At 40.2% G+C, this 14,468-nt stretch overlaps 1 protein-coding gene across 1 annotated transcript in view; it reads right to left on the bottom strand.

Moving 5' to 3' along the window:
* Positions 1–3,353: 3,353 nt before the first annotated feature.
* The window catches only part of FAM135A (family with sequence similarity 135 member A), a 102,378-nt gene continuing 91,263 nt past the window's right edge, over positions 3,354–14,468 (bottom strand). The window contains exons 19-20 of the mRNA XM_081094484.1: positions 8,319–8,432; positions 3,354–5,030 (exon numbers count right to left, since the gene is read on the bottom strand). Coding sequence (XP_080950610.1) covers positions 4,825–5,030; positions 8,319–8,432 — 320 coding nt within the window. The 3' untranslated portion in view covers positions 3,354–4,824. The remainder of the gene's footprint in view (positions 5,031–8,318; positions 8,433–14,468) is intronic.

Below are 14,468 nucleotides of genomic sequence, written 5' to 3'. Positions count from 1 at the left end.
ACTTTTGACCCTGAGCTCATATCTACTGTTTAACAAGGAGTTTCCCTGTGTGAGAAAAAAATTCAAAGCTGGATTACAGACAGCTTTGCTCAATGTACTGACCCAGCTGGTAAGGGACTGGCTTTGGCTTTTAAAGACCCATTTGTGAGAGACCCTTAGAAACAGCAGTGAGAAAGAAAAAAAAAAAATCCTCCTAGAGGGCAGAACATTCTCTTATACACTTTGCCTGGATGGAGATATAACATTTCCTGGGCACTTCAGTCAGAGAAAGATAAATACCACATGATCTCACTCATTTGTGGATTATAGAGAACAACATAGACAGATGAAAAGGGACAGACCCAAAGACTGAGAAACAGCGATCAGGCTATCAATCCCCAGAAGGAAAGTAGGGGAGGGCAGGGGTAAGGGGAAGAGATCAACCGAAGGACTTGTATACATGTATATAAGCCAAACCAATGGACATGGACAACGGGGGGATGGGAGCATGAGTTTGTGTGTGTGGGGGAGGTTGGGGGTTAATGGGGGGGATGAGAACACATTTGTAATACCTTAACTAATAATAATAATAAAAAAAAAAAACAAAAAAAAACATTTCCTGGGCACTGAGTTAGTCGAGTGGTAAGGGACTGGGAAGAGGCTTTGGAATACTTCTGTGGAATTGGACCTCTCATAATGGCCCCAAAGCATAAGAATGTTTTGGTCTGATTGCTCAAAAAAGGCTCTCAATTGCACTGTACGTGAGCGCCCGCACATGGTATTTTGTGGAAGAGCCACACTCAAGGGGCTAAAGAGCTGCATGTGGCTCGTGAGCAGCAGTTTGCCTACCACTGCCCTAATTGCTCTCCCCTGCCAGCCTGATCATCCCTAACCACCTCTGCCTTGGCCCTGCCACCATAGCTTTGTCTGCAAGGACCTCTGGTCTGATTAGCATATTACCCTTTTATTACTATAGACAATCCCCAACTGCCCTCCCCTGCCGGCTTCATCATCCCCGTCTTCCCCTCCTGGCCTCATGGCCCCCAAATGCCCTCCCCTGCTGGCCTCATGGCCCCTAACTGCCTCTGCCTCGGCCCCCACCATTGTGGCTTCCTCTGGAAGTCAGACGGTCTGAAGATAACCCGTCTCCTGGTCTAACTAGCATATTACCCTTTTATTAGTATAGATACTGGTGGCAGTGGTCATTAGGTTACAATTTTGTCTATAGATTGAAAACTATTGAGACAAGATTATAGAACCAGAGGAGAAATGGACATCACTGAGATCCTGGACTTAAAAATGGCAGAAGGATAATAGTATTGTTAGGAGGAAGCATTTTAAATGTGTAAATATGGGAAGAATGGTATATGTAGATGCTGGAAAGACAAGGAGATGGAATGGACTATAGTAGACATGTGACAAGTTTTTATATTTGGTGCTGAGTCATCAAGTGCATTTCATCTGTTTGGTAAACCTTGGTAGGAGAAATGTCCCATCTTCTGTGGAAGCTGAGGTCAGATATACTTGCTGTCTTTGATGTCTGACAGCCTGTATGATGGCACAAGACTAAGCCTGGTCAGTTGGACATTCCCACTAGACTTTGAATCTGGAATGAGTGATACGTATCAGCAGTGCCTGGAATCCAGTTTTCAGAGGCATCAATGCCATCAAAAATATAAAAAACTTCCAGCTCTTTTTGAGGTTGGAACATGGCTCTGATTTTGCTCATCTACTAGTACAGCCATGGGCAAACTACGGCCCGCGGGCCGGATCCGGCCCGTTTGAAATGAATAAAACTAAAAAAAAAAAAAAAAGACCATACCCTTTTATGTAATGATGTTTACTTTGAACTTATATTAGTTCACACAAACACTCCATCCATGCTTTTGTTCCGGCCCTCCGGTCCAGTTTAAGAACCCATTGTGGCCCTCGAGTCAAAAAGTTTGCCCACCCCTGTACTAGTACCTTCCTTTATTTTCTACTGTTTACCAGGGCTGGTTCTCCAGCCTTTCCATCAATTCTGAGAGCTGCCTAATATTCTTCCACTGAAAAATTTTTCTTCTTAAAAGTTTATCATATTTTTGCCGAAACCGGTTTGGCTCAGTGGATAGAGCCTGCGGACTGAAGGGTCCCAGGTTCGATTCCGGTCAAGGGCATGTACCTTGGTTGCGGGCACATCCCCAGTGGGAGGTGTGCAGGAGGCGGCTGATCGATGTTTCTCTCCCGTCGATGTTTCTAACTATCTCTCTCTCCCTTCCTCTCTGTAAAAAATCAATAATATATATATATATATAAAAAAAAAAGTTTATCATATTTTTTGTTGCTCCAACCAAGAATTCATATTGGTATAGCCTATAATAAAAGCCTAATATACTAAGTGTCCGGTTGTCTGTTCAACCAATCCAAGTGTAATATGCTAATGATATGTTAAGGCTGCTCAACCGCTAGCTATGACATGCACTGACCACCAGGGGAAGATAGTCGACCAGTTGACCAGTCACTATGACATGTACTGACCATCAGGGGGCAGACGCTCTGACCGGTAGATTGCTGCTGGGGTCCGGCAGATCGGGACTGAGCAAGATGGGCCAGACAAGACCTGGTTCCCTCCCGCAGTCCCTCCCCAGCCCTGATCATGCACCGATGGGGCTCCTTGGCCTAGCCTGCACCCTCTTGTAATCTGGGACCCCTTGGGGAATATCAGAGAGCCGGTTTTGGCCTGACAGTGGAACGACTGGTTGCTATGACACACACTGACCACCAGGGGGCAGACACTCAATGCAGGAGCTGCCCCCTGGTGGTCAGTGAGCTCCCAGAGGGGTAGTCCCGCTCAGCCAGAAGCTGGGCTCACAGCTGGTGAGCACAGTGGCAGTGGCAGGAGCTACTCCCGCCCCTGTGGCAGCACTAAGGATGTCCAACTGACAGCTTAGGCCTGCTCCCAGACTGCGAGAGGGCGCAGGCCGGGCTGAGGGACCCCCGAGTGCATGGATTTCGTGCACCAGGCCTCTAGTGTTTTAATATGCTTGAATCTCTAAGAGTCAATCATTCTGTTTCAGATAATCATTCCCCCACCCCACCCCTGCAATCTGAATTTGGAGACGAATAGCACATGATAGTTTCCCTGGTGAACCAGAAGTAAAGCTTGTTAGATTTTTAAACCATGATAGGCTTTTAAAACTGTATTAAAACAACCAATAACCAATCAACCAACTATGATTATAAGAGCAATTTACCCTTACATATAATTATATGATTATGAGTAAGAAGAATCCTTTGATTATCCTGGAAGAGATTATTCAAACTTAGAAATAAGCATGGCATTTCAAATTCAGGGTCAAGGTATGCGAAGATGAAAAATGTGTGTGGCAAAAATACATAGTAGATAATGCATATATTTACATTTTCCAGTTACAATGCACTTGGTATATTATTGCTTAGTCATTTCATTGAATTTTCAAGTACTTTTTTAAAAAGTAAAGACTTATGGAGAGCAATCAATGAAATACCATATAACTACTTAATATATGCAAAAGATGTAAATTATAAAAATACTTTACAAAAGCTGTAAGTTATATAATCATGCTGGTCGATAATTAATATATTCAATTAGCAAGTGTTTTAGCTGTTCCTCTAGTCATTTGTTCATTTATTAACACCAGAGGCAGTAACACAATGCTAAAAATAAACATGCATCAATTTTATAATACATACTTACAAAAACCTTATGTTTAATCACAACTGGTGAATAATGCAAGCAGACCTTCTATCCACCTTAGTGCACTATGATTTTCGCAAGTAAAATAATAAGGAAAATAGAGAATTTAATGCTATTCAGCACCTTTAGTACAGTCAAAAGACTTATCATTTCCATATATCAAAAACATTTGCATCTGTATCACCAAACATGTAAAGTTAATTATTTTGTTCCATTTTTAACATGAATTATTTTATTTACATTACTCTGTAGTTCAACAAAATTTAACAATATTTAAAAATTATCTAAATTCATAAAAGTATTTCATAAATTTCAACATTTAATTATTATGTACAGGAAGTCCAAGAAAAAAAGTTAAAAGAAATGTAGTCAGAAAGTTCAAGCAACATTACCAAATTTAACAAAATTCCAACTAAATCAAGGCAGAGGGCAATCAAACATTCGAAAATCTCTAGATGTTGCTAACATGAACATGAAAAGTTCCAGTAATAAAAGTCAATGTGAGAAACGATGTTGAAATCACCAGTAGAAATATATTTTAATAGGCATGACATATGTTTTAATAGCAATAGTAATGAATTTTTGTAGAAAACTTTTATAACATTGTCATATATGAACTACCTCATTTGGCGGGGCTGAAGAGTTGATTTCAAAAAAATATATCTTAGCAGCCATAATTTTATTTCCAGTTAAAACATAGTAAAATGTTAAAAGTAAAATTTGTAATTAACTAAATATACCCAATACTAGAAAATTTAAAATCCCATGCTATTCTAGCAATCATGGCCTCTAGTATAATGTGTCTGATACATGGATTGTGGAAAGCCAATAATAAACAATCAGACATACATATGGGCTTAAAGTTTCACTGAAATACTTATGTAGCAAAATATATTAAAAAGTAATAGAAAAGTAAAAAGATAAAATTAAAAAAATATTGCACAGCCATATTACCTATAAAGTAAAGTTGATGTTTAAAAAGCTCTAAATATGGATGATATAAATTATCTTCCATATAAAAAGGTATAAATATTTCTTAGAACTTATCAGCATCTATAGTTTAAATATAATACATTATTTGAATCATTGTTGAATGAGGTAATTGTTAAGTCTCTTAACAATGTTTTATACTACTGGAAATATTTGAGGGCAGCAACCAGAAAGAATTTCTCTAAAAATATTTCTGAATCAAGAACAGCTATATGTGCAGCTCTCCCAATAAGTGAGTCAGCTGTATTGGGCAATGCATTGATGACATTATATCGAACCAAATTACAGTCTTTGCTTTGCAGAATTGGGCGAAGCAAATTGTGGATCATTTCTGAATAGATCTGTCCTATGGAAAAAAAGAAAAAGTAAAATTAGTTCACATGATTAACTCAAAAAAATTCTATGCCAACTTTAAAAGATTATATATATATGTATGTGTGTGTGTGTATATATATAATCAATAAATTATATATATATATATATATATATATAATTTATTGATTTCAGAGAGGAAGGGAGAGGGAGAGAGAGATAGAAACATAAATGATGAGAGAGAGTCACCGATTGGCTGCCTCCTGCATGCCCCCCTGGGGATCGAACCCGCAACTGCTCACTGGGAATGGAACCGTGACCTCCTGGTTCTCATGTCCAACACTGAGCCACACAGGCTGGGCTCTATGCCTAGTTTAATATAATTTATAAAATTTAGTTACTTTACTTCCATTTAAAGTAGAAAAAGTTGTCTGTGCTATGTGTCACATATATATTTTTTGCTTAATCCCTTCACCTTTTTCCACCCAGCCCCCCAACCTTCCTCCCCTGACAGCTGTCAGTCTGTTCTATGTATTTATATTTCTGATTCTATTGTTTGTTAAATTATTTTTTATTAGATTGTCTACTTTAAACCTGTATGGTTTTATGAATCAATGTCACCTCAATTAATTCAATAAAAAAGGTAGAAATGTTATTTTAAAAGGTTTTATTTTCCTTTAACTATCATTTTTGGGACAGTTTTAGGGAAAACATGAATCCATTATTTAGCCAAGTAAAAATAACAAATTTATTATACATTATTCTTATCAATTTGATATTTTTAATTCAAAGCAATGAATATAACAGAGCAAATAGTTTTCTTCAACATTAAGTCACCTATGATTCATTAAATCATTATGAAAAGGTAGCCATGCTGAGACATTTTGATAAGGCAAAATTTAAAACTTTAGTCTACAGCAAGTTTCCACAGCAGTTGACATTTCCCCACATATTTCCACAATACAAGGATGGGCAAAAGTAGGTTAATAATAATAAATAATACAATAATTAATGAATAAATAATACAAGAATTAAGGAATAAATAATACAAAAATAAGCTTTCGTGTACTCATAACTGTAAACCTACTTTCGCCCATCCCTGTATTTTGAGAAGAATGCCAAATTCCTATTGTTAGAAGAACAATGTGATTTTGGCTCAAAGATCAAAGAGGATCCTTTTTTTGCTCCGAAGGTTTATTTAATTCTTGGTTCTGCTGTTAATTCTAAAGTTATGCTTCTCTCTCCCTCTTTTTGGTTAATTCTTCTAATGGATTTATTGAGGTCACGCTAAGCATAAAAGATCAAAGTTAGATATGCATACACATAAAAACACACACTATAAGGGGGTAAAACAGTGTTTAATGCTTATGCATTACTACATTACTAATAGATGAGTGCTAACACATATCCATGGAACCTATAAAGTTTAGAAAGGCAGGTAGTACATTTTGGAGGAGAGGCAGATGAGGAATGAAGAGAAGGCAATCGTATATAGAAGTACAATCAGAGAAAGGAGAGAGAAGTATTTTAGAGGAAGATTAATATCACACAGATTCCCAGACAACCTCTTCTCTGAGTTTTCATTGCTAGTTGGATTTCTGGTTCCATGCTATTTAAAAAATATTCTTACATAGGAAGAATCCAAATCTCTATTAGATTTTCCCAGTCCCCCAGTGGCAAAACAAAGTACATTTATCTAGTTTTAGTGACCCATCTGAAGGTTAAACCTCTTCTAAATTTTCCCCAAAAGTGGACTCTTGCTAAGACAGAAGTAAAAATACATACACACACACACACATGTTATTCTGATGTCACAAAATGCTAAAAAATATCTGTTAAATGAGTAGAGTGCTTACTATGTGCCAGCACTATGCTAGGCAAGTCTAATACCAATGTATCTAAGAGAGTCTCTGCCTAAAGAAGCTGTTCACTGTCACAATGTGGGAAAAGCAAAGGTTTAAGAATTTGTTTAAAATTAGCCTTATTATAAAAAAGGAACAGAGGCAACCAAGTTCTTATCCTAAGCCTATAATTAACCACCAGTGACTTTGGATATGTCACTTAGCATCTTGGGCCTCAGTAACAAAATGAGCAAACAGGACCCAAGTCTCCTTCTGGCTCCAAATAGCTATGATTTCTTCTGTTATGAGGCCCGGTGCATGAAATTCATGCACAGGGGTGGGGGTGGGGGTGGGGGTAGAGAAGTGAGTGGGTGGGTACCCTCAGCCCAGCCTTCACCCTCCTCAATCAGGGATATCCCTTTCACAATCCGGGACTGTTGGCTCCTAACTGCCTCCCCTGCCAGCCTGTCTGATGGCCCCTAACTGCCTCCCCTGCCAGCCTGATCACACCTAACCGCCTCTGCCTGTTGGCCTGATCGCCCCCAACTGCCCCCCCCCCCGCACCACTGCCAGCCTAGTGAACCCTAACTGCCCCCCCCCCCCACAGGCCTGTTCACCCCCAACTGCCCCCCTTCTGGCCTGGTTGCCCCTCATGGCCTGCCTGCAAGCCTGGTCACCCCCAAATGCTCCCCCTGCTGACCTGGTCGCCCCTCACTGTCCCCCGTGCCGGCCTGGTGCCACCAAATGCGCCCCCTGCCGGCCTGGTCATCCCACACAGGCTGCTGTTTGGTTGTTTGGTCATCCCTCACTGCCCGCCCCGCTGGCCTGGTTGCCCCACGCAGCCTGCTGTTCAGTCGTTTGGTCATCCCTCACTAACCCCCCTGCCGGCTTGGTTGTCCCACGCAGTCTGCTGTTCAGTTGTTTGGTCATCCCTCACCAATCCTCTTGCCGGCCTGGTCGCCCCACGCAGCCTGCTGTTTGGTCATTACTGTGAGGGCATACTGACCAATTTGCATATTACCCTTTTATTAGTATAGATAGCAGAATAATAAATAAGTACATTCTGCCTCAGTCACTATCAATAAAGTGGTGCAACTCCCTGTTGCCATCTGAGGTACAAAAGGGAGTGAGGTACAGACCAACATGTAGCATGACCATTACCCCAATCATCAGTTCCAATAATCTGGAGGAAATCAAAGTACAAATTATTTATGAGGCAGCAAAATGGAGAAGCATTTGTAATTATATGAAAGAGCTATTTCATTAGAACAACTACTGTTTCACTGGTAAAAACAACTGATGTGGCAGGAGCAAAGAAAGGAAGAAAAATGGAGGAAGGATGGATGTTAATATCAGTGGGTGGATAAAGAAGTAAAAGGAAAGAGAAGGATGAGACAAAGAAGAAAGTGACTACAAGAAAAGTTTGGGAAAACTCAAGTATAGCTATAACTCTTCAAAATACTTCTAATGTACTTTGTTACCTGACTGTTTGTCCTTTAAAGCTGTTTTACACATTTCAATGCGGGCAGAGTGATAAGGAACATAGCGATCCTGTAGAGATCCCACTAGCACAACATTTTTGAAATAATGAAGCCCTGTGAAAAGAAAATACTAATTATAATGCAATGATTAACCAGATTTAGAACAACTTATTTTAAAAGTCTAGTTTTATTTTTTTAAATGTCTTCATTGATTTTAGAGCTAGGAAGAAAGAGGGGTAAAGATAGAAACACCGATGAGAGAGAAACATGGATGGCTGCCTCCTACAAGGCCCCTACTGGGGATTGAGCCAGCAACCCGGGCATGTACCCTGACCGGGAATCAAACTGGTAATATATTGCTTCATGGGTCAAGTCTCAACCACTAAGCCACAACAGCTGGGCTAGTAGCATATTAAGTGACCAAAAAAATTTATTTTCCAGTAGAACTGTTTATGGTTTTTAAAATGCCTACTGAATTTTTTCTTCAAATTTCTATATATTACCTACAACCCTCTTCCCAAGCGTCACTGTAGGTAGTTTATGTGCTCATATGAGACGTGTTTGCGCTGATTGAAAACAAGGATTGTGGTGTGGTGGTATATTTTACGACATTCTTACTTTTCAAAGGATATTCCTCAATATTTAGGAATATTTCCCAAGAAACCAATATTCTTCCTTTAAAAATAAGAGAGTCCAACTTCCATATGAACACTTTTCTATAAATGGCCTGTCCTGCTCCCACACTACAAGAAAAAGATATTTCTCCAATCTATTTCAGATCTTATCATGATGTATAGCCCTGGGGCACACATCTTCCATAATTTGAATTAAAATAATCTTTATATTTATATTTTATAATATAAATATATATTGTATATATTTACTAATTACAGTAAATATATACAATTGGATATGCTAGAAAACATATCCTTTGCAACTATTTCAAATGATAAAAAATGTTTTTAGATGTCACCCTAAAATTATATAAGGGGGTATACATTTTTGCAAAAAATTTTTAGTGGTTAAATAAGCCAAACATGTGAAAACAACTGTCCTACTATATATCATCTTCACTTTCAAGTTGGTTTTGATACTGCACTTTTTTTCATCTAAGTATGATGCTATTACTGAAATTTTATCCCAAGTTGCATGAAACCAGTCATATAACACAATTAGCTTTTTCATTTATCCAAAAGGTATGTATTTGTGTACTCCATAAAGGGCTACCATATTGCACAATTTTAGGGGCACAATTCATACCACACTCTGCATAAATAACACCACTTGGAGCTGTGCATTCCACAGCCTATGGCAGCCTTGCTTAATAATGTTCATTTTTATTCTTTCCTATTTTTCCTTAAACTGCCAGCATCTTCTATCCCCTCTTCACTCTTACCTTATGACCTTGCTCTCTATTTCACTGAGAATATGATAGAAAAGAACTTCCACATACTCCCACCTTAACAGAAACCCACTTACCATACCTGTACTTTCATGTTCTGCCTTCACTCTTGCTCCTTCTGATGAACTGTCCATGCTCCCATCTCAGGCCAGCCCTTATACTTGTATGCTAGTATCCCTTCTGTTTATTTAAGGCTGTGGCTCTAGTAGCTTTCCCATCCCCCTTTTACATTAGTTTTCTCTTTTGTACAGATCATTCTTATCAGTAGCAAAACACTATAATCTCTTCCATTAAAAAAAAAATCAATCAACCTCTCTTTGGACTTTATACTCCTTTACAATTACCCCTCACCCCCAATTTCTTGGTACATCTTTATTTATATAGTTATATCATAAAAATAATGGGCATTACATTTAAAAATTACATTAAATGTTTTTCAAAATAATAGCTTTTTGCAGAGAATCTGATATACTTCTTTGTTAAAAAATATATTTTTATTGATTTCAGAGAGGAAGGGAGAGAGAGAGAGAGAGAGAAAAATCAATGATGAGAGAGAATCACTGCTTGGCTGCCTCTTGCACACCCTGCACTGGGGATCGAGCCCATAACCGGGGCATGTTCCCTGACCGGGAATCAAACCGTGACCTCCTGGTTCATAGGTTGACGCTCAAGCACTGAGCCATGCCGGCCAGGCTGATAATACTTCTATAGAGAAATGATACTCAGGTTGAGAATCACTGCTTTAGACTGACATCCTTGAGGGAAGTGTCTATGTCTCCCCAAGTTCAGGCATATCAGTGGAAGGAAAGTAAAATCAATGATTAGATAAGGACATTTCCTTTTTTAAAAAATTGATTTTTAGAGAGAGAGGAAGGGAGAGGGAGAGAGAGAAACATTGGATCAGCTGCCTCCTGCACACCCCCTTACTGGAGATCGATTCCGTAACTCATGAAGTGCCCTGACTGGGAATCAAACCTGTGACCTCTCAGTGCATGGAACCAACTCAGCCACATTGACTGGGCTAGCTGAGGGGATTTCTAAGACACCATTAAAGTCTCAGATTCCATGATGATGAAATAGAATCAAAGATCCTAATTCTGCCCTACCTGGTTTGGCTCAGTGGATAGAGTGTTGGCCTATGGACTGAAGGGTCCCTGGTTCGATACTGGTCAAGGGCTTGAGGGCTCGATCCCCAGTAGGGAGTGTGCAGGAGGCAGCCAATCAATGATTCTCTCTCATCATTGATGTTTCTATCTCTTGCTACCGCTCCCTTCCTCTCTGAAATCAATAAAAAATATATTTTAAAAAAGATCTTAATACTGATATAAACATACTACATTGTCATATTTTGAAATGTGATTCCTAAGACAGTACTTTACTTTAAAAATGCATTTTAAATTTAATAATCAATCTATCTTAATAGTTTTTCAACAGTAAATTAATACTAAATATGTACTTCTGCATAGAAAGTTTGATTTTTGTGTTATCCAAGAACCAAGTTAGTTAGACTGTGATTCTTATTGAATCTGTGAGTTTCAATTCCTTGTCTAGCAATGTTGGCTGGAGAGGCATAAACTCAAAGTGAAACATGGTAGGCTCAGAGTCTCAATAGGAATTAAGGAAATACGTCATCTGAGTTGAAGTCCATCTAATAAAAATGTCTGGAGTGTTTTATTTTGGAAGCCTTTTATTCTAAGTTCATCTTCTCTGTACCTATACTGATTCTACCTGCTCAAAGATGACCTAGTTAACTGGCCTTCAGTTTAGGACTTTACTCAGCCCCTGAAGTGGCTAATTCTTAGGTGAAGTGACCTCTAACTTAGGAAAGTAACAAGATTTTTCCCATCTACAGAATGAAATAGAATTTAAAAAGTTTTTAAATATTTTAGTTTAGCATTCCCTTCTGAGTAGAACGCTTTTCACAGTCTGGGTGGTCAGGAAAGCTCTAGCCCTGGAGAGATGAACTGAGAGCAAGGGAGTGGCCAGAGCCGGAGGAAAGTCACTGAGTCTCCAGCCACCCCGGGCGCAGGTTCCTGTGAGTTCTGAAGCACGCTCCCCTCTGACCGCCCAACGCTTTAGTCCAGGGCACTGCAACCACGTTAGCAACAGACATGTGAGCAGCATGCTCCTGTCCAAGGAGCATCAGACCCGTGAGCAGCCTGCCCCAGGCCTAAGAGCAGCAGCCTCATGTGGCCTGCCCCTGTCCAAGGAGCAGCAGCTGTGTGAGCAGCCTGCTCCCCCGTCCGAGGAGCAGGAATCACGCGAGCAGTCCGACCCGTCCAAGGAGCAGCAGCCACATGAGCAGTCTGCCTATGTCTGAGGAGCGGCAGCCTTGCGCAGCCTGCCCCCATCCAAGGAGCAGCAGCTGTGCACAGCCCGCAGCCTGCACCAGTCCGAGGAGCAGCAGCCACACGAGAAGACCGCCCATGTCCGAGGAGCGGCAGCCCTGCACAGCATGCACCGGTCCGAGGAGCAGAGCCACACACAGCTTGCACCTGTCCGACAAGCAGCAGACGGGTGAGTGGCCGGTCCCCACCCGAGGAGCAGCAGCCACCCGTGCAGCTCAATCCCGTCAGAAGACCAGCCGCGTAAGCAACCCACCCCCGTCCGAGGAGCAGCAGACTTGCAATCAACCTGTCCAAGTCCAAGGAGCAGTAGCCCCATAAGCAGCCCAACACATTAGAGGAACAACAGCAGCGTGCAGCCAGCCCCCATTCAAGAAACAGCAGCCACGTGAGTTGTCCCCCCCCATTTAAAGGATTAGCAGCTGCATGTGTAGCCTGCCCCCATCCAAGGAACAGCAGCCTCGTGATCAGCAAACCCTCTGTCTGAGGAACAGCAGATGTGTGAAAAGCCTCCCCCAACCAGCCAGAGGAGCCACTACGGCTGTGAACAGCACCCACCAGAGGAGCTGCTGCCAACTGAGGAGCAGCTGCTACTACAACTGCCTGAGGAACAACCGCAGCCAGAGGAGCCACTGCCACCCAAGGAGCAGCCCATGAACAACTCAACATCTAGATCTGTCGGTGAGATCAAACATGGGTAGACAAAGAAACCCCCAAAGGAAAGAAAAGGAGGACTACCCAGGAAAGCAGCTAAGTGAAACAGAGGCATGTAACATGTCAGAAAAAGAATTCAGATTAAGGGTCCTAGAGTGCATAAACTGGATGAAAGAAAAAATCAACAACTTCTGCAAGAATCAAGAAGAAATGGATGAAAAAAATTAATAACTTATGTAAGAATCAAGAAGAAATGAAGAGTGATATAGTTGCAATAAAAAATACCATTGAATGTTTCAACAGTAGACTAGGAGAAGTGGAGGACCAAATTAGCGAATTAGAAGACAGGGAAGCAAAACACACCCAAACTGAACTGCAATTGGAGAAAAAAAATTAAAAGACAGGAGGAGAGCCTAAGAAAGCTATGAGACAACATGAAATGAAACAACATATGAATAATAGGGGTGCCAGAACAACAGAAAGAGGAACAAGGGTTAGAAAACCTATTTGAAGAAATAATATCAGAAAACTTTCCTGAGGTGGGGAAGAAAAAAGTCATACAAGCACAGAGAGTCCCAAACAAGATGAACCCCAAAAGACCCACACCAAGACACATCATAATCACCATGGCAAATGTTCAGGACAAAGAGAGAATCTTAAAGGCTGCAAGAGAGAGACGCAAAGTTACATACAAGGGATCTCCCATTAGATTATCAAATGATTTCTCAACAGAAACACATCAGGCCAGAAAAGAATGGACGGAAATTTACAAAGTGATGCAAAGTGATGCTAAGTCCAAGAATACTCTATCCAGCAAGGCTATCATTCAAAATTGAAAGGAAAATAAGAAGCTTCACAGACAAAAAAAGGCTAAGGGAGTTTATCACCACCAAGCCAGCAATGCAAGAAATGCTAAAGGGACTGGTGTAAAAAGAAGAAATAAAAAGCTAAGAAAGAAAACAGCCACATACAAAAAGAAATGGCTACAAACAAGTACCTTTCAATAATAACTTTAAATGGAAATGGTCTAAATGCTCCAACCAAAAGACATCGAATGGCTGAATGGATAAAAAAGCATGACCCATATATTTGCTGTCTACAAGAGACCCACCTCAGAAGAAGGGACTCAGACAGACTGAAAGTGAAGTGATGGAAAAATATCTTTCAGGCAAACGGAAATGAAAAAAAAGCTGGGGTAGCAATATTTATATCAGATAAAATAGACCTCAAAGTGAAGGCCATAACAAGAGATAAGGAAGGACACTTCATAATACTAAAGTGATCGATACAACCAGAGGATATAACCCTGATAAACATATATGCACCCAGTGCTGGAGCACCCAAATACATAAAAAAAGTCCTGGAAGATATCAAAGGAGAGATCGACAACAATACAATCATAGTAAAGGACTTTAATACACCACTGACATCACTGAATAAATCCTCTAGACAAAAAATCAGCAAAGAAACAGAAATCCTAAATGACTCACTAGATCAGATGGACTTAATTGACATCTTCAGAATATTTCACCACAAAGCCAAGGAATATACGTTCTTCTCAAGTGCACATGGGACATATTAAAAAATAGACCACATATTGGGTCACAAGCAAAGTCTTCCCAAATTCAAGAAGATTGAAATCATACCAAGCATCTTCTCAGACCACAATGGCATAATATTAGAAATAAACTACAATAAAAACAACCCAAAACACTCAAACAATTGGAAGCTGAATACCATGTTATTAAA

The sequence above is a fragment of the Myotis nattereri genome, assembly GCF_964212035.1.
Source record: "Myotis nattereri genome assembly, chromosome: 6".
Taxonomy (NCBI): domain Eukaryota; kingdom Metazoa; phylum Chordata; class Mammalia; order Chiroptera; family Vespertilionidae; genus Myotis; species Myotis nattereri.
The sequence above is the reverse complement of the archived record's forward strand: the minus strand, read 5'-3'. Positions and strand labels throughout refer to the sequence as shown.